Genomic DNA, 20124 nt, shown 5'->3' on the forward strand with positions numbered 1-20124 from the left:
ATCTCTGTAATATAGGGAGGATAATTATTCTGCTCTACTTGGTGCTGATGAATCCTCCAGCTAAAATATTGTCTGGTCTCTGGCAATAAACTGTAAAGTACACAAAGGGGAGAGATTCCAGAGGATTGCAAGAGGACTAAAAGACTTAATCTATAAGAGAGGCTGAATAGCTATCCTTATCCCTTTTAAAGAGAGAGGACTAGGAGCAAGGAGTGCAAGTATCTCAAAATGTCCACAGGGAGCTGTGACTAAGACTGGAATGTGTTGATTACACATACTGAAGACTTACATTAGACACCAGGGAAACCAAGCTTGAAAGAATAACTAAGCACTCTGGTGGCATATCTAGAAAAAACCAGCATTCCTGCTGTTGGAGAGTTCTGAGTGCATCAGGTGAAAATCAGCTGGGCAGTCATCCAGTTGTACTTGCTCAACCCTAATGCAAAGGAATAATACTGATGTTCCTCCCAGCTCTACACATCTGTGTAGTCTAAAGCTTAACTTATTTCACATTACACAAGATAGTAACACTCAAACAGTTCTTAAGAAAATTCTGCTGTCCAACAGTCACCCTAAAGAAACTAAGTAAATAACTCAGATGTTGATTCAGTGTAAGTAAGAGACCTTGCCTAAAAACCCAGGTGAGGTGACAAAACTGAAGGAAAGCCACTCATGAACCCAAAGACCCAGTCACAAGTGGCTGTTTTCTTCTCCCAGTCTGTACTCCTCAGTTTCTCCTCTGAGGGAAGATTAGAGGAGTCAGTCCTGTGTGCTGATACTGCTCTCACAAACTGGGCCCCACAATCTGAGGGAGTCAGAGATGGAAATGTGGTCAGATTGCAAACTATATTAAAGAAAAACCTTCCCATTAATCTTCCTAAATGTGATGATTGGAAAATAAGATGTTTGGAATAACTCAAAGCACAGTGATTTGAAAAGGATTTAAGACAGTTAGCAATTCTACCAAACTTATTTCTGCACTGAAAATGTTGTTTAAATGTAAGTTAAAGTTAAAACCTACTTCCCCCAGAAGAAGATTTTTTTCATCCTAAAACTAAAAGCCTAAATTTTCAAAGCAAGGCTAAAACAAACTTAGCAAATATGTTGCATAGGAGACCAGACTAAAGGATTAAATCCTGTACAAAATTGTCCAAGGCCAAGAATTCTTATGTTTGAGCAACACTCTCTTTACTCATCAGTAAAACAATAAGCATTAGACAAGAGGCCTGAAAGAGCAACAAGCTGCTTTTCACAAAGCACAACATTCAGCTGTGAAATGAGGCCTTTCTGAACAGCAAGCCTACTTATTGTCAAAAAGTATGAGAGGTACAGAGAGGTGAGTGTGACCACTGATGGTTATTTAGCACTGTGGCTCTGAAATACAGCCTGGCTCAGGAAGTTTCTAAATCCTGTGTGCTCTAGAATATGATGCTACAAAAAAGGGTTCTTCATTCATGCTGTTACAGATTCTGCTGTAAACTACAAGTAATGGCCTTTCCTCCTGAAAATCTATACATCTCATTTTGCAAAGCTACTGAAGTTTTTTTACAGATTTTTGAACTGTATTAAGTCATTCCAGCAACCTTGACCATCTTCACCAGCTTCCAAAGTCCATGCCCAGTTTTTTGGTTTTTTTTTTTTCCCTCTGTCAAATAGTCTCCTTGAATTCCAAGCCAAATCACTGAAAAGCCACCACTCAGTCTGTCTCGTGTGCTTTATTTGGCTCTGAAACAGGTATCAAAAACAATTTTATGAATCTTTTTGCCTGTCAGAGAAAGTATCTGACGCAGTAATTTACTTTGTGCCAAAGCCTTTTTGAAAACCACAGCTTTGACCTGATCTTATAAATCACCCATATTCATCTCCAGAGAACTTAAGACAAGCCTGTGACTTTTCTAAAACCAGAAGACCAAACTTAGGATGTCGTTTGCAGACAATAATATTTTTTAAAGCCACAAACATCTGAATTTCTTGTCAACTGTTTGGGTACTTAATTTCAAGAAAAAGAAAATTTACAGATAGCAATCAGCTAAATCTGAACTAGTTTCCAGCAATGTGAGAGTGTGTGCCCAGTGTTCCTTTCAACAGAGCACATCCTTTAGCAGCAAATGTGATATCTATAACTCATTTCACTATTTTTCAGTAAACTGCAGTCACCTTTGCTTCTAACAAATTTGTCTTACAAATTTGAACTTACTGCTCCAAATAAGTACAAAAAGATGAAAAGAGATATTTCTATTGAATATCATCAATTTTTGATGAACTACAGGAGAACAGACAAGAAGGTGCTGAGAACAAGCTCCACAGCCCCATCTGTTGGCCAATGAAGCTCCCAAAACCATCTACCAGCCCCTAGCCAATAATGAAGCAGAACCAGTTCATTTTTTGGATAAAATTCCAGGTTTCACTATCACAGATCTATGGCATCTGTACACCAATAGCAACCTTTACTATACAAGCATATAGTAATTGAGTTTCTAACACACTTCTTTAGTGGAAATAAGTAAAAAGTGATTTTTTTACTTATTTCCACTAAATTAGGCTGCATACTTTCTGAGTTAAAATCTAATTCCCTACCCTGAAGTGAAGATGCTACTTCTAGGATATGATAAGCAAATTAAGTTATGATTCAGACCCTAATGGCAGTTAAATTGTGTCACAGTCCCACTGAAATTTGGGTATCCTGCACTAAAATTTGGTTTATCCTGCACTAAAATACAGTTTCAGGCTAACTGCTGTCTTTTAAAAGCTCATCAGAGGAAAGAGAATTCATAAAGAATCTTAGCAATGCAGGATCATCTGACTCCATTATGTTCTTTTCAGTCCAAAAATACATTTTCCTTTCAAAGGACAAAATTCTATTCCTGCTCAGGCCACAGTCATAACAAGCCATCTGCAGGACCTTTTAAAAGATATTGGCTGCTGGGCAGTTTTGCTCATTCGTAGCTTTCCATCCTATTATCCAAAAGTCCATAAAATAAATGGACTCCCTATCTCTTATCCACAAACCTTCAGGACTGCTATGGTCAATAAGGCAGTTTTTCTGCAGGAAGGGCTACAGAACAAGTTCCCTTTATGCTGGATGTATGCTAGGCTGGGGGCAATGGCTCTCTAGCTGAGATCTTTGGGACTTGGTGGCAAAGAAGCAAAGGGCAAGAGAGCTGCTGTGTGTTTAGATCAAAAGCTGAGAAGAGCAAAACAGACCAATGAAATGTGTAAGGAAAGATGAAAAGAGTCATGACAGGTCATGGATCACGTAGTGTTCCACTTCTCATATTTATCTTTGACAAACTTTATTTAAATAGATTCTACACCCATACCATAGGGACATGCCAGAGAACAATACAAATCTAAGCAGTGACACGGCAGACAGGCTTCAACGTTAAACTCAGTGTTAAAAATAACTGAAGATTATTTTAATCCACTCTCTGATGTGCTGCAAATATATCCTACAGATGTGAAACTCACTAGAACAGTATTTTAGCATGTAAAAAAAGCATGGCATTGCTCTTTTAACTACTTATGGTGCTTACAGAATTGCTGTAAAATATGGTGCAGACAGCAATTGCTGAAAAAATTATTAATGCTGAGCAGTGTTAATTTTTTAATAAATAATTATTAACACTGCTAGCATAACTAGCAATATGATGGAGTGTTCTCTATAATGCTTTAGTAATAAGGTGCAGCCCTGTGTGGAATCAGTATCCCACAAATTATTATTTAAAAGCACTACAGAGGTGAGAAAGTAAATGCATTTCCAGATTATCTGCTGGAAAAATATAGAACTCATGAATGTCTGTTAAGGTGTAGCTTAGAATTCTCAATTTCTCAAAGAGCTGCTCTTTAAACGTATTTTTATTTAATTCTGTTTTTAATACACTTAGAATGGAGAACTGTTCTCAGATTTTTGTATAGAGTATGAACTCCCCCTGGGTATTCTGAGAACCTGTGTGAGGGGATCCTGCTCCTTTCCTAGAGGAAGCACTTGCACTAGCTACCAAGGAACAGCAGAGGTCCTACAAGGGCAGCACAGTACCCAGACAAGCAAGAGACAAAGGTTCAGATTATGATGTTTGTTCCTCAATCCACAGGTTGGAAATGCCTTGTGTGTGCTTCATTCAACTCAGACACAACATGAGATGACTTTAAAACAATCGATCAGGTATCAGGTAAGGTCCTTAACTTACCCCTCCCATTGTAATGCCATCAATTAGTGCCACATATGGCTTCTTGCAGGTGCCTGTAAAAAATGTCAAGGAAAACAATCACCCATCTTTTTCAAGAGTGGACCTTTGTGCCTAGCTGCCACATGACAGGTTTCCCTACATCTTACTTCAAGAGCAGCAGAAAATAAATGGGAATTTAAGCAGTAATCATATTATCTTACAATGAAGGTAGCTAATGTAATTCTTAAGTAATGAAAAGAAAGAGCAGTTTCTGATTTAGTGGATTGTGAGTGTTGTAAGAGAACATTATACAACTATCAAACATTGGTTAGGTGAGTACCTGACAGTTCAGCCAGCACAAATAGCTCTGTCTGATGTTGGGACACAGCAGATGCCCTTTCACCCCTCTCACAGCCTGGATTAGGAGCAGGGGGTGTGTTCCAGCCCTTCAGTGCTTTATTACAAAGCCAGAAGGATGGGTGGGCTCAGCCACAATGTGACTGTGAATTCTGCAATGCAGGCGTGTTCTGTCAGGGAGCTCTTGCACACAGCCCTGAACATGGTGCAGGCAGGTGCAGTGACAATGTCCTGAATTACAACTTCATCTCTTGGGCCCTTCAGAAGGCATAAAACTAAATCCCAATGCTTTCAATTACCATTCATGGAAAGACTCAGAACTTGCCTGTGAATGAAACAGCTGCCCTGTATTCAGTGTTTTCAGGTCAGAATTACTGCTGATACAGGTATCCCTGCAACCATGCTGTGAGGTTTTCTGTAACAACTATATAGAGCCTTGTTCTTAAAATAAACTATTTTAAAAGGCACTTCAGTCCTTCAAATCAGTAGTTAGAAAATGTTAAGAGAATTGTATTTGAACTTTGTTCTTACATGAACATCCAAGCTAATGCATGGGCTGTAGATGCTACTCCCTGAACCAACTTCCTACAGCAGCAAGCCTTTCCCATTGCAATGCTGTGACAGCAGCTCCCTGCTGTATTTTTAAGTTATAAAATATAAGATATAAATAAATATTTTTAGCAGACATCTCAGGCTTAAAGGAATACAGTCATACTAAAGCTAGCAAAAATCTAGGTTTTGTAATTACATGCATTAGAGATATTAAACAGCTAATACTTAAAAAAAATAAAAATATGAAAACAAACTTTTAAATTATGTACCCTTGCAACAGAATCGTCATCAAGTTCAACTGGCAAGGTAATACTATTTTTTCCCCAACTATCTAAAACCTAAAACTATTTTTCTGCTTTGTATTGGTGAAGGCAAGAAAGGCACATGACAAGCATGCTCAGTCCTGAAACTCTGTCAAACAAAGCAAAAGTAACTTTTCAGGAATTATTCTATTAGCTGTGCTCTTCTGTCAATGCAAGCAACAGCACCCCTCCTCCTGTAGTGACTAAGACAGGATACCATATTTTAAAACTCAAACTGTATTCAATTAAAATATGTTTGGAGTAGTTTCTTCTCATCAAAACCTTCAACTCTTGACTTTTAGACTAAAGAATTAATATAATTTTTAATATACTTCCCCCAGTGTCTCTGCAATAAACTAAGGCAGCTCACTCCTGAGTTATGCAGCTCTAGTCTTTGATGCAGTCTATTTAAATGGAAAGCACTCATATAATTTAATCTTTTGCTTTCTGACTGAATATTAATGATTTTCCACACACCTATTTTTACCTCAGGTCTTCTTTGAAGCAGATCAATCATACTTAGGGCAGAATTGCAGTGTCTACAGCTAAAACTAATTTTCCCACAGAGGAAACAGAATTAACCAGAACAATGGGATGGGATAAAGTAGATGTCACAATAACTCAAACAAAAGAAACACATTCTGCATGCAAGGTGCAAAAATGGGATGTGTTATATTACCGGTATTGAACTTGGAAAAAAAAAAATTTACTACTTCTCTGATGTTACATAGTCTTTAACAGATTATCAAAGAGATAAATTTACATTTGAAGCCAGCGTTATGAGAACTGTACTGTTTCAGAAATTGCTGTTAACATACCAATGGCATTGTTCAGCCTGTATTCTCCTATGAAGAAATCTTGTATCAGTTTATCTCCAACTTTTCCCGCTTCTGTGATGGCTTAAGAGAAACAAAAATTCCAAAGATAACTGTAAGTTTAATAGAAAATACAAGTAAAATAAAATAAGGCTCATAAATTGGGTCTTTTCCTACAGCAAAGAGAGACCTACTTAATCCTGCTTTATTATTTTTGAGAAAATTTGCTCAAATTTAAATATGTACATAAGTCTCAGATTTTATTTAACTGTATTTTGCTGGACACTGTGTCACATACTTGTGAGAGTATGGTCCATTTTCTAACCCCTCCTAATGTCTAGTACTCAATTGTGATATTTTTCATACCAACATTTAGAACAGTCACTTAAAACTGACTATTCTGAAGACTCTAAATACTAAAAATGAGAAGCCAATTAGAGTACGACATAAAAATATCTTTGCATGTATTGTAATAACAATAACCTGTGCTGCTTGTTTACCTACAGTTTACAACAATTTTGATAATTTTGAGACTTTGGAGATTTCCTGCAGTACACTGCTAAAAAATAATCACAGATACATTGATCACCCTTGTCAGATCTGTATCTAGCCATCTAAAACACTAGACACAAATTATCCAATACAATCACAGCTACCTGTTAAGGCCCTTCAAATTTCTTGGAAAGAGACTGTGAGTAATGAAAACTTGGGAAGAGAAATGTAGAGAAAGAATGGCTGGCTGCTATAATAATTTATTCATAAAAATGTAATTTTTACTCTTTTATGCACTGTCCTGACAGTTGTCTCATGACAAATATCTTGAATAGCATCTGCACATCAAGGTGTCCTAAGAGTCAGCACAACTGATCTCTTACTCTTGTGTAGCAAGATTTTGGTTACCCAAGACACAGTAAACAAAGGAAATCAACACAAAGTAGTGACTGGGAAAGACATCAAATATTTAAGCAAGGATAGTCCTTACCTCGGATGTCACCCCCAGCACAAAAAGCTTTTCCTCCAGTTCCCTTTATAATTATTAGAAAAGTTTCAGGATCTTGCTCCCATGTCTAAAAAATAAATAAATATTTCCACATAAGACTAAAATCTATGTAAATAATGCTTGCTCTGTTTAGTATCTATAACTCTTACTTCACTTTTTCAAAAAGCAAATCAAATCATACTTTAAAATAGACTGTCTTTAAACTGAAGTTTGAAATCTAAATGTCTTTCTGCCACTTCTGCATCCTATTCAACCCTGAGAGCAGAGAATAGCAAAGCTGCCTTTCCTATTTCAGAAAAACACTGAGCACAGCTCTCAGCCTCTGGAGAAAGGCAGCACCCACAAAACAGGGCCTGACAGAAATCAAAAACTGACACCTTTTCAGGCTGTGCTTCAAAAATGTTTAATAAACACCAAAAGGCATCAGACAATTATCCAAAAAATACTGGTATCTAATGAATTTGACTCTGTGCATATGATAAATAGCATTATTAAATTAAAAGAGACTATTTTCATGCTTAAAATCACATGGTACTTCACTAGCTTGTAGAAACAGGGCCTGCAAATCCATGAGTTCTCATTTAAGGAATGACACTGACAGCCCCCTGCTTCCTAGTGGCTGATATCTTATTTTCAGCCATGAAAATGGTACTGCACTCCTGAGGGAAAATGATGAGCACTGCTTGCTCTAAATTCAGTCCTGGTATTAACACATGTGTGCATTTACCTATGAAGATGCTGAATTTAACTCTGTCTGACAGCCTGATCTTTGATGTGTCTTCTCTTTCTAACTTGCTTGACTCTGCCTGGTTTTTCCCATGCTATAAATCTGAGCTCACTGTACTCACACAAACTTTCATCCTTTAAATCACTACACTAAGAAGTGTCAAAGTGCATTTTAAAACTGGTTTCAAATAGCACTTGTATAGTGGATGGGTAGAAGTGGAGCTACTAACCTTTAGTTGAGGATAGATTTTTTGGATCATAGGCAGATTTAGTGCATTGAGAGCCTTGGGTCTATTTAAAGTTATTACTCCTGCACCTCCTTTCTTTTCCAACAACACTTCTGCTGCTGAGTCTGTCTGCTTAGACATTTTCTGTGCATGCAAAAACAAATAAATAAAGCAAATGTCATCAGTTAGGTAACTTGAGTACATATTTACAAAAGTGTTTATGGAAATACATTCTCAAAAAACACATTATCTAGGATCACAAAACATGCATTCTGGAATTGTATGCTAACTTTTTCCCTCTGTACTTCTATTTGCATTTCCTAAACAGTTCTTTAGAAACTACTTTGAGTCTTTCAGAGTAATAAAACTCAGGCAAGTTTTTGGACCACACATTGTTTTACAATAATATTTTGAGTTCAGTTAAATAAAATTTACAACAGAAACACACACACAAAAAAAACCAAATCAAACAAACAAAAATTTCCCCACCCTACTAATAAAACACAAATCCATGGTTCCTTAAAACTGACATTCTGAAAATAGTAGCAACAATTAGAACCATGACAGTTGCATATATCCTTACTGGTAGTTTGACACTCCAAACTCAAATGTACATCCTGCTTTGTCTTTAAGTAACTTTTAACAGTAGAAAACAAATCCCCTCAACTATTTTCACACCCACAGTGGGATGATATTTAAGGAATTTACATAAGCTAACAGAGAAAAGATCTATAAATTAAAGAAATATCTATAAAGTAAAGCCAAAAAATTAAGCTTTAATTTACAGTACAGTTGTACTGTAACCAAGTGCTCAGAGATGTGGGCAATAAATTGCCTGAGCAATAAATGTCAGTGTTCAGAACCACTGTGTGCAGACACATTAGAAGCTGCATGTGTTGTGTGCCTCAGGGGAGTTAAAGAGTCCTGAAAGCTTCCAACTCAAACATGATGCTATCCTTACCAAATGTTGAAATATTACTTGCAGCCTGTTGAGTGCCCTCAGCCTGAAAAAAAAAAAAAAATTAAAAAAGCAGTTAAACCCATAGACCTGCCACACAATTCCCCAAATATCTGACTGCCAGGTTAAGCAAAGCAGTGGCAGAAAAATTTGGGAACACAACTGCTCGACATTCGCCTCATAAGAATCAATTAAATTAGGGCAAAATTTTGTTATTGAAACAGTTGGAAATTCTTTGCTTACTAGTAAATAAATAGCAGATACCAATGTCAGCTACTCATGTTTTCAAACTAGGAGAACCTGAAAAATACCAGGACAGAGGGGTTGGGGATACAATTGACACTGAGTGTCTTTTAAAGATTGACAGCCTTTTTGCGGGCACGTTTAAACGTAACCATTAAAAAAAAACAAAACCAAAAACCAACAAAAACAAAAAACCTCATGTCAAAACCTTCGTCTATTTCCAAAAGCTTCAATGACACAAACCTGCCCTCGTGTGTACACATTTCACATACATTTACACAAGGTTTGCGTAAGAGCTCTTGCTTCTGTGGGTGACAGGAGAGACCCAGGCTGTCAAACTTGGTGAACGCGCCACTGGTTTTGAGCAGTAATTTATTAATTTTGAGGCTGTAATTTATTAATGACCACTGAGGAAGCAGAGCTGGAGTGAGAAACTTCACCTTTCAGCCACTTCAGCGCACAAACCCAGCCCACTCCACGTTATATGTTAGTGCCGCGGTACACTACGCTGGTTTTTAATCGCACGCTTGTTTTTGAAGGTGAAAGTTAGTGAAGGCCTGGCTGATCTAGGCCCGAGCTACAGCTCGCAGCAGCTGCGGGGCTGCGATCCTCGGCCGGCTCGGCCGGCGCTCCCCTCGCTCCCCGCGGCCGCCGCTGCCGCCCCTCAGGGCGGCCCCCGTTACCTGGGCAGCGCCCGCAGCGCCCGGCCCGCCATGGCGGCACCGCTCCCTCACCGGCTCCGCCGCACGGCACAGAGCGGGGCGCATGCGCGGCGCTCTCCGGGCCGCCGGGAGCGGCTCCTGAGGGGCGGCCGCCCGCTCGGCACCACGAGCGGTCCTTGTGCAGTGAGCAAGGCAGATTCCTTACCGGAGCAGGGAAAGGGAGCTGCTCCCCGTGCTGGATACGGCCTGCTGGTCTGAGGGCATCTGGAGATGCAGCTGCTTTGCCGGTGAAGCGAGCAATGCCCCGTGTGGCGGCAGTAACATCAGCCGTGGGGCTGGCTGCTCAAGGTGGGGAAAGCTCGCATTGCCAAACTGCCTTCGTGCACCGCAGCTGCAGGCAGGCTGATTATTATTTCCAGCTGCAAGACTGGTTTCTTAATTTCTGCCCTCCCGGCTTCTCTTCACCCTTTGCACCTGAAGCACCAGGCACACCTTTACTGCCCCCGCAGCTGCTCACACACGGGCAGCGGGTGAGGTGGGATTAAGAATTAATATCCCACCAAGAACTGCTTATCCGTGAAGGTATATACATGGAGAACATGTATTTGTGTAAATGTAAATACATGGAGAACGTCTATTTACATTTAGAACTAGCGCGTTTACTGCCCCAATAGTAGCTACAGACGACGGTGAGCCCAAACACAGCCTGTGCATTCAGCATAAATAGACTCAGAAACTGCAACTGTGAAAATTGCCTTTTTCAAAAAAAATAAAATATTAAGTCCCTTGTGAATTTTTCACTCTAGGAGTCAATAATACAAAATTCACTTAGATTCCAGTAACTAAGACCATTCTGTGACTGGTTTTTTAGGCTGACACATGAGACTGCTATTGAAACTACAATGATGAACCATGGGGTAAATGACAATACAGTGCATTAGGCTGAAATGTAGCTTCATCTTATCTTGGTGTAACAAGTTCTTAGCATCAGCTGCCTTGACTCATATTTGAATTTAAAAGAAAGAAAAAAATCTTAGAACCTTTTAGCAATTTTTTTTCTGAAAGAAAAAAACTCCTAGCTCTCAGAAGCACTTCTAGAGAAGTCTCCAGAGGGCAACCTTGCTCTTTATTTCTAAAATGATTCAGTCTCTGCTTATATCAGCGTCATCTCTGTTGGCATTTCCGTTGCAATGACTCTCAGAGTATATTAAATCTGGTTGTAAAAATTTTAATCAAAGTAAATAGGCACACACAAAAAAAAATACAGAACATTCCTGTATTAATGCAGTCTCAGTCTTCAGTCTTGTACAATGTGAACAAAAAATAACTGGGAACAGGACATGAGGTGCTTTTCCAGGCACTGGGAGACTGTCTATGCAAACTGATTAATTGCAAGAATTCATTAGGTAATTCTGACTATTCAAACTTTCACCTACAGGTTATATGATAATCAATGATGCAGATTATTGGTGTCTTTTTGTGTGCATTACATCAAGTGCCATGCAATTAAATCTAAACCGGGCTAAATGACACCAAATTATCACAGTTGGCAAACCTGAACCCTGACTTAAATAATTATTTTTAAAATTGTCTTTGAGGATAACTCTGCAGCTATCATCCAGGCATTACTAATTAGAGGGTTTGATAAGCAGGTAACATTTTTGTTTCTCATTTCCTGTGACTGAAAGTCTCTACATTTTACAGACAAATACAAAAAGAACTTTTCTGTGGGATAATCTCTTTGTTAGTGATGTTGTGAAAATGAAGATATGGGTGTGTGGAAGCTAACCTTGGGTAAGAGCAGGTGGAGGCTGTTTGAGAGCCCTGGAAATCTGCTAATAAATTCCACCTGCACGTGGGCAAGGCTGTGATCAGGAATGACTGCATGGGATATCTGCTTCTGGGGTCCAAAACAGAAGCTGGTGATCTGATTCATCTTTTACTTATGTTGGTTTTGATCTCTTCTCCTCCTGTCCTCAGTGTAAGTAATGGTGTAAACCCTTTGTATTCTTCCAGCTGTAAGTCTGATTTAGGACACAAGTGGGCCTACTCCTTTGTAAACAATGAAGTAACAGCAAGCCTTGCCTTGAGACAACTACTGATTTCTCTCCACGGTGCTAATATTGAATTTATAGTTAATGTTTTCTTTAAAATCTTTCCCTTTTTTTTTTTTTTTAAGTAGTTTTTAAGAAGAAGGGGTGGTAGCATAAGACCCATCTTCCTTGAGGCTTCATTTTTAAACCTGCTTGAATTTGATGACTAAGTTGTTTTAGGGGCAGAGGATTCCTAAGTGTTAGAAAATTGCCATTTTTCACAGCCATTTAGCTGACTGCAATCCTGTCCAAAAAGCAACTCAGATATCATCTTATTTTTCAACAGTCCTCCTGCACACCCCATTTTTTCAGAATATCAAAGTGAAAATGCTTTCTGAAATGTAAATAAAAGACTTTTCTAAGTAGGATGTGGCAAAAGAGTGAAAATAATGGAGTTGCCTGAGAATGAGCAGAATAAGATGATCTTTAACCTGGGAGTTTATGGATTATTTTACTATTAGCAAAGAAGGCTGCACAATACTGGACCAAGCCAGGAACTGAGAGTGTAAGTGCAATAGCCAGAAGGATAAGCAGGTTGTAATTCCTCCCCCTGGAGAAGTTTCCTTCAGCAGGTTTGAAAAGAGAAAACAATTTGCAGACTGTAGGAGGTCTGCAGAGTTGAGCAGATGTTTTCAGGTTTTGTTTCTGGTTTGGGTGGGTTTTTCTGGGATTTTTTTGTTTCTTTTCCAGAAAAACACGTAACTTTAGCATGTGGGAGCTCTTGCTCTCAAGAAGGATTCCAGGAGCAGCTCGGCTGCATTCTGTGTGCCACCTGTTCAGCCCTAGTTAAACATTAATTTGTGCCTCACATTTGCCTCTGAGAGCTCCCAGAGTAGCTGACCAAGACCAGATAATAAATGGCACAAGTACTTCATCATGTTCCATGCTGCTGTCTCCAGGTTTGCTGTAAATCCAGTATTTTCCTCTGCTGGTCTGACAGCTGGCATCTCATTTCTGTAAGTGTGGGGACTGAGTGCATCCTTACAGCCTGTGAAGGTTAAGGGAAAACGAGTCTGTGAAGGTCTGAGGAACAGAATGGGGAAATTTCCAGTTCATGCCTGCTAACTGGTTATTACTGTGCTGACAAACAATCCTCACATTGTTATTTCTCAGGCCAGGCTCAGCTGACAGCCCTTGAAAACAAGTGACACAGGCTGAAATTTCCTCATGCCAGCTTCTGTACATAATAGTAAAGGCTCAGGTCTGCAGTAGAGTCTTCCAGGTACATCACTGAGAGCAGAAATAGACTTGAAATAAGCAGAAAACAAATCTGTTTCTTCACTCTCAAACATCAGGCCAACCCAGAGAAGGACTGAAACACCTATGTAATATGGAGAAACAAATTTTTGCTTTTGTCTGTAACCTGAGTCATTTCATGCAAACAGCCTGCCTTCCCCAGGGCTTTTGGTCAGAGACCTTTCAGATCATGCATTCACACATCTGCAATCATAGATTTGGGATGAGGGCATACAGCTAATGGCATGCAGTGGTGAATTACAACAGCATGTGTGAGGGAGGGAAAAAAAATCAACTTTTCTTTTGCATCTTATCAGTGGGGAACTAGAAAGTGTTTGGAAAAGGCTGAAAGCAAATCCACAATGAAACTGTGAGCGAAATAGTTTTCCTTTTCTTTTGGCCTCGGAGAGCACCGAGGGCGGCGTGGGGGTGGCTGTGTGCTGCTGCAGATGCTGCCGTGTCGAGGAGAGGATCCATCCATCCATCCATCCATCCAGCAGTGAGTTCCTCTCCTCCCACCAGCCCGGCTCAGACACAGCACTCGTGCTGCAGCCGCCCTGCCAGAGCCCCCTGGGTGAGACGGGACCCTGGGCAAACACCCTCCCACAGCTTTCTTCCCTGCTGCCACCAGCAATCTGTCACTCCTCTCCCCGAACCACCCTCCACCTACGTGCCGAGCCATAACTGTAAGGAACGCCCTCTTCCCTCCTCCTTTTCCTCCCCACGAGCCTGTTCTCCGTGGGTGAAAAATGCTGTCTTCCCAGAGATCTGGTCACCCCCGACTTTGGCTTTGAGACCCAAGCTGTTTGATACCTTTCAGGACTACAGCTTGGAAAGCTCTGCTTGCAGGTCTATTGTGCGCGTTTTTCAATTGCATATAATTGCACATGTGCAGGTGGGAAGGGGCTATTTGCTTCCCACTCGCTTCGATACGCCTCCCTTCCTAAGAGGACGGCTTCCTTCCCTTTCTGCTCTCAGCCTCCCACGCGTTTAGCAATGAGAAATGCTGCAGAAAACTGACCAGCTACCAACCCGCCCACCTGAGGAGGAGGAGCACCAGCAGCAGCAGCACATTTCTCTCGCTCTCAGCTTTTTAAACACAGTTAAAAAGAGCTGTAGCGTGGGTGGAAATAGCTGTAGGGAGTGTGTGTGGGAATGGGGCTAGAGGAAAGTGCATTTTTTCTTGGTAGGACAGTTAACTTCTAGTGGACTAAAAAAATATCCCAAAGACATCTCACTGCTGAGGGTGTCTTTGGGTGTATAATCAGTTCTTGAGTCTCCCAGGTCTGGAAAGGATGAAGCAGGGAATGAAGCAAGTGATGGCAGGGAAGCTTGCCTTCCAGCCTTCAGGAGTCTGTTAGGAAATGAGATCTGTATTGCATCTCGTTGTGTCATCACGTCTGCTGTTCTGCTCTCAATGTGTGTGCTTGCTTCTGTGAGAGTCAGAGCTGCCTGTATGTAGGAAGAGAAAAAGGCATGTGGTTTTCACTCCATGTGGGTCTGTATTTCAAAATACTGTCCCTGTTGGACCTCTTGAAATAGTGCTGTCCCAGAATATCAGTTAATTCAAGATTTACTCGGTGTGCTTCTCCACGAAATTAAAATCAAGCTTATTTGTGTTAAATGGTTGTTATTTGAGGTGCTTGGCTTGTATTACATAAAAATAGCAGTGGAACTAGTAAGGAACTGTACACTGGTATGGAGTGCAAAGTGGTAGTGCTGTTTCTTAAGGAATCTCTTTGATAGACTCCAAGAACCAAGGGTCCTCAACAGCTGTGAGTTTCTGACTTGGTTTGACTTAGCTATCTGAAATACAGATTTTACAATATATAGTCCCCCTCAGCATTGTCCTCACAGGAGTAACCTGCACACATTCTTCTCAAGCCAAAACTCTACCCATGCATTGGTTTTGATTAGATTTCTCACCAGCATCAGGCCTTCCATATATGTTACTGATGCAGAATCTTATATCAGAATGTGGTCTTTAATGATTCATAATAACAGTAACAGCCAGTAATGAATTTGCTTCTGAAAGTACTGGAGATACCTGAAAAAAAATATTGTGCAGAGCAAATAATTTTCTCCTAGTGGTGAAGCCTCAAGCCTGGGAACTGGGCTCACTGACTTCAGTGCCTTCCTCCACAGCCTGTCTCCTGTACCTCTGAAAATTTTACCTTAGCATTGGAAGGCAAATGTAGGCATAACTTTTAGGCTCTGAAACAAAGAAAGTTATGAATAAGCCTAATTAACACATTTCTATGTGACACAACAGACAGATCAGCTGATGGACTTGTGCTAGCAAGAGGTGGAGCCCTATCAATGGAGATGTAACTTTAATGGAACTAATTATCCTGGTGTTTTAAGTCTTATTTATGACTGGTGAATAATATTTTAAATATATCCTTCTAACCTTCCAGTGAATCTTATGTAGCTCATAATTATAATCCACTGGAATTACATACCCAGCCTGAGGAGGAACAATATTCCAAATATTAAGTTCATGTCACTTGACTCATTTACTTTAAAACATTGCAGCAATTCCTTTGTCAGTAGCATTTTTGAAGCACTGTTGGCTTGCTTGTAATTCTACCTCATATTTAGCATTGGTTCAGTTAACTTTGGAGGTAGTGCTTTTCCTACCTTTTGTATCAATGAATGCACATCAGATTTTAAATGCAGATTATATGCTTATCTTGCCAACTACCATTAGCCTCAATTTCTTCTTTTATGATCTATCTGTTGTGGTAGAATTATATTACCTGAGAAGCAGGGGGGAAAAAAAATGGGAAAAATCACCCAAACATGTAGAATCATTAAAAATCTATTTTAGGAGCTCAGTCCTGTATAAGATTCCTCTTGGCCTCCCTGTTCTGTCTGTTGTTCAGCTGGATTGTCACACACTTTGGTCTTGAGCCATCTGCCTCCTTCTCAGGGGTCACAGTAAATGACTAGTTACCTATTTTGTCTCCCTCAGAATCATAGTGAATTAAGGACAAAAGCATTTGATGCAAATTAGTAGCTTTCTGGCACACCAGGGAATGGAGCACCTCAGATGTTTATTTCAAGAATTTGTTACTCTAAATTAAAGTGAGGCTCTTCAGCAGAGCAGTTTGGCTGACAGTGTGACAGTAAGTATCTTATTAAATGGATGTGGTGTATCCAAACCTTTCTGTGTTTCTAGTCTGGCACCTCACACAAGTATTATGTTTACTTTAAAATAACTGCATTTTTTAAAAAAGTCAATATTAAGAATGTTTTTCAAAATTTCTTTCTGCTTTATTTCATCCTGGACTACAGTGAAAACTGTTTGTAAAAGAATGACTTGAGCATTGCCTAGGGAAAGATATCTCAATGCCACAAATGATGCAAAGGACAGCAGAGCAGAATGGAAAAACTTAATAATGAGGGGTAAAAAATGGGTCAGTAGAATAAACAGAGGCCTTTAAGCTATCAAATAAGCATCTATCACTCACTGCTGCAGATATATTCTGTTCAAAGTATAAATTATTAGTGTCCAATATGGGGTAATCATGAGCTTCAATGCAACTCCATTTATCAGCTCTGTGTATAATGATTAACCTGACAGAAGGTTGTGTAGCAAGTCAGAAGGAGAAGTGTTTGTCTTTGGGGTTTTTTTGTTTTGTTTTGTTTTTTTTCCAAGGAAGAAATATGGTCACCCTGGATCATAAACAAACTTGCAATGGCAGTGACAGGGACAGAGTACTTGGCTCCTTGAGCCCTTATTGAGTGGATATACTTCCCTAGGGATTTAGTGCTCAGTGAAGAAAGGCAGTGGCAGCTGTGGCAGGGCACAGCTTAGATTGCAATTGTTCCAAAGGAAATACATGATTTCTGGTCTCATTAGCTCCTCTCTGTAATGTCAGTCTTGCATCTGCTCCATGGATTTCATGGTGCCACTGGTCCTCCTGTCCAGACCCAGCCAGTCCATCACTCTGTGTCTCTGCAGTAGCAGGCTCATGCTGCTAGCACCTCTGCATGGGAATATATTCAATTATTTCAGAAATAACATGGAACTCAAGGTGATTGAGTCATACTTTGACACACCTCTGTCTGCCAAGAAAAATGCAGGCACTCTCTCATAGAGCTGTTGCTAAGAGCACTTCTTCAGGCTCTAGGAGTGAGAAGGTGCTTCATTGTACAGTTAACTGCAGGAGTTAACAGCAGGGTTTGAATCTGGGACCTGCACATAATTAAAGCATGTAATTAAAGGCTGTGCTTCTGCCCAGGAGAAGTTGCACCATGTAGAATTAGTCTGAGACACTATTCTGTAAATGTAAGGCCTTTGAAAAGTGATTTTATTGGCATTTATAGCTTAAAAATAAAGAACAGGAAGCTCTGGCCAGTGCTAAGGCAAAGCATATTCTGTTTGTTTTATGCTAAATTTAAATAATTTTGTAAGAAAGCAGAGACTTTATGTAAAATAAAAAAAAAAAAAAAAGAGAGAGAGCAAGTAATTTTCAGTTTGAAATGTTAATAGATTTTTTTTCCCCATGACTGAGCAGGAGAATGATGAAACACACTTGAACTGTGCATTTCCTTTCCTATGTAACCACTAGCATCCCTTAGCTCTAGTGAGCCTTTTGAAATATTCACCACATTGACCAGTTCCCTTCCAAGAGACAGCTGAATTTTGTAGGTACTGCTCTCTGTCACCTCAACTACAACAGCAACATACAATTTTCAGCATATTTTTGAATAGTCTGAAGAAGCAGGCAATGAGAAATTCCTTTGTTGCTTTTTCACTCTTCTGTTTTAGTTCTCACTTCTGTGAAGTAAAGAAAGTCATCTGTTTCCTTGTAATAACAACATTAACCTTTTAGATGACACAGTAGGACACCATACACTGGTGATAACAAATGGCATCTTGTCATTGCTCCTATTAGTGAGCTAAAACATAAATATAGTTTATCTGTATGTTTGCAGTGCATGGCCAGTAAAAAGCCACACAGCACAATGACCCAGGGTTATGGGATCCAGAGGAAGAAGGTTCTGATGCTTTGAATTTCTGCGTTGCTTTACAAATCAACACATGGAATATATTTTTCAGTTATATCTTAAAGAAAACTCTTATAAACTGATATTTAAAAGGCTCTGTGTTACAAGGGATGTATGCTTTTTCTTTCCAAGCAAATAATTTGACCATGGCTTCACTTGTGAGCCTGTAACTCTGCCACCTGTTACCCAGTTCTGCAGAAGGCAATGAGCCTATTTTTTTAGCACAGGACAAACAAATCCTCCATGTCCTAAAATGTGCTCACTCAGCCACACTCCTTTCCACAGGAGTCTCTTAATTTATCTTTTCTTCTGAGGAAAATTCCCACCTAAGAATTTCCCACCTTCTTTACTTTTTAAGTAAAGAAAATAACTTAGTATTTATAAAAGAAAGTAACTTAGTATTTATATTTACAGAAGTAAATATAAATACTCCAAACTCCGTCATGTTCCCCAGTATGTCATTTCAGGTGGTTGTAGGGTATTTGCAATCATCTGTCTGTTTCCCAGGGACTCATTTGCTTTAGTTAGTTATTCACAGCAATCAGTCACAGTGCTTGTGGGTACCATAATTACTCACCACAGAATGACTGCAGCAAGGGGCTGTGACTTTGTCACTGCAGAATAACAGCCAGAGCAGCTCTCTCTGGAATATGTGTCATCGTTCTGGGAGGTGAAGGAAAACCTTCTCCCTTCAAGACGTGACTTCAGCACCCAGAAACCTGACTGCAGTGACCCCCACAGTGTAACCTTCACTCTTCCATGAGGAGGAACTCTTTGCAGAGCTGTTTGAATCTTTCACACCTATCTAAGACTTAGAATGTGAGTACTGTGGACTTACCTCAGAAAAAAACCTATAGTTCAGGTGTGTTTCTGAAGAGCTTTAGCTCAGGAAACAGCTAAATTGAAACTGTAGCTTTGTTCAATTTCTCTCTCCCTTTCCCAAACAGGCCTGGGTTAATTAGTAACTGACTTTCCAATATCCGTTTCCTCCTCTTGGACCTTCTCTGTATGAGCTGTGTACATTTTTTCAACCACTGTTTTTGCAGGATCGTCCCCACCCTGCTCAAGTCCAAAGGTTTGCCAGTTTTGTTTAGCTCAGAAACTTAAAGATGAGTAAGATAAGACAGGTTTTGTAAACTAATTGCTGCATTGACTTTAAATTTGTTGCTGCTGAACCAAAATTTAAAGTATATTGCAGTCTGAAGTATTTGAAATTCCTTTCCACTATTTGAAACACTAGTTTATGCTTAAGTGACTAATTTAGGAAGTGAAACATACGAGATAGACAGACAACCTATGTGTCATGTACATTTGTGTCTATCTACATTTTCTTTTTTGCCAATGAAAATTATAAATAACACAGTTTCCTGGAGAATTTTCAAGATTAGAAGTCTTACTTGTGAGAGTGCTGTCTGAAGGGTTTTTAGGCATCAGGAGGGCTGATTCACAATTGTACTCCACAGTGTTTAGTTTAATTGTTTAACTTTTTTATTCCACTTCAACCTGAAGAACAAAACCCCCCTACAGTTCAGAGCTGGTGGCATTTGCACTCTCTGTAGTTATGTTATTCAGCACACATACTACAAAGGAAGAAGGAACTGAGACCTTAGGCTTCCCTTAACATTCCCTGCTGTTCCTGCTATCAGTGGCCAAGGCTATGGAAGACAAGGAACGTTTGAGTACTGCTTTTGTGACTTGGATACAGCTGATGACAAGGAGGGGCCAGCTGCTGATAGCTTGCTTTGGCTTCTCCTTCTGTCACTCTGGTAGG

At 39.7% G+C, this 20124-nt stretch overlaps 2 protein-coding genes across 7 annotated transcripts in view; one reads left to right on the forward strand and one right to left on the reverse strand.

Annotated features, from left to right (window-relative positions):
* Positions 1 to 10404, reverse strand: part of HIBCH (3-hydroxyisobutyryl-CoA hydrolase) — a 38397-nt gene extending 27993 nt beyond the window's left edge. The window contains exons 1-6 of one of the 3 annotated variants that reach the window (XM_064717639.1): positions 10214 to 10404; positions 9107 to 9149; positions 8149 to 8289; positions 7175 to 7259; positions 6196 to 6276; positions 4188 to 4240 (exon numbers count right to left, since the gene is read on the reverse strand). In XM_064717639.1, the coding sequence (XP_064573709.1) occupies positions 4188 to 4240; positions 6196 to 6276; positions 7175 to 7259; positions 8149 to 8289; positions 9107 to 9149; positions 10214 to 10332 (522 nt within the window). In that variant the 5' untranslated portion in view covers positions 10333 to 10404. Of the gene's footprint in view, positions 1 to 4187; positions 4241 to 6195; positions 6277 to 7174; positions 7260 to 8148; positions 8290 to 9106; positions 9150 to 9786; positions 9873 to 10029; positions 10121 to 10213 lie in introns of those variants that run through there. The other 2 variants (XM_064717640.1, XM_064717641.1) reach the window with 2 other exon arrangements.
* Positions 10405 to 11865: 1461 nt separating this feature from the next.
* The window catches only part of MFSD6 (major facilitator superfamily domain containing 6), a 44875-nt gene continuing 36616 nt past the window's right edge, over positions 11866 to 20124 (forward strand). For all 4 annotated transcript variants that reach the window (XM_064718982.1, XM_064718983.1, XM_064718986.1 and 1 more), the window contains exon 1: positions 11866 to 11989. The gene's annotated coding sequence lies outside the window, so the exon portion shown is untranslated. The remainder of the gene's footprint in view (positions 11990 to 20124) is intronic.

This window comes from Zonotrichia leucophrys, chromosome 7 (assembly GCF_028769735.1).
Source record: "Zonotrichia leucophrys gambelii isolate GWCS_2022_RI chromosome 7, RI_Zleu_2.0, whole genome shotgun sequence".
NCBI lineage: Eukaryota > Metazoa > Chordata > Aves > Passeriformes > Passerellidae > Zonotrichia > Zonotrichia leucophrys.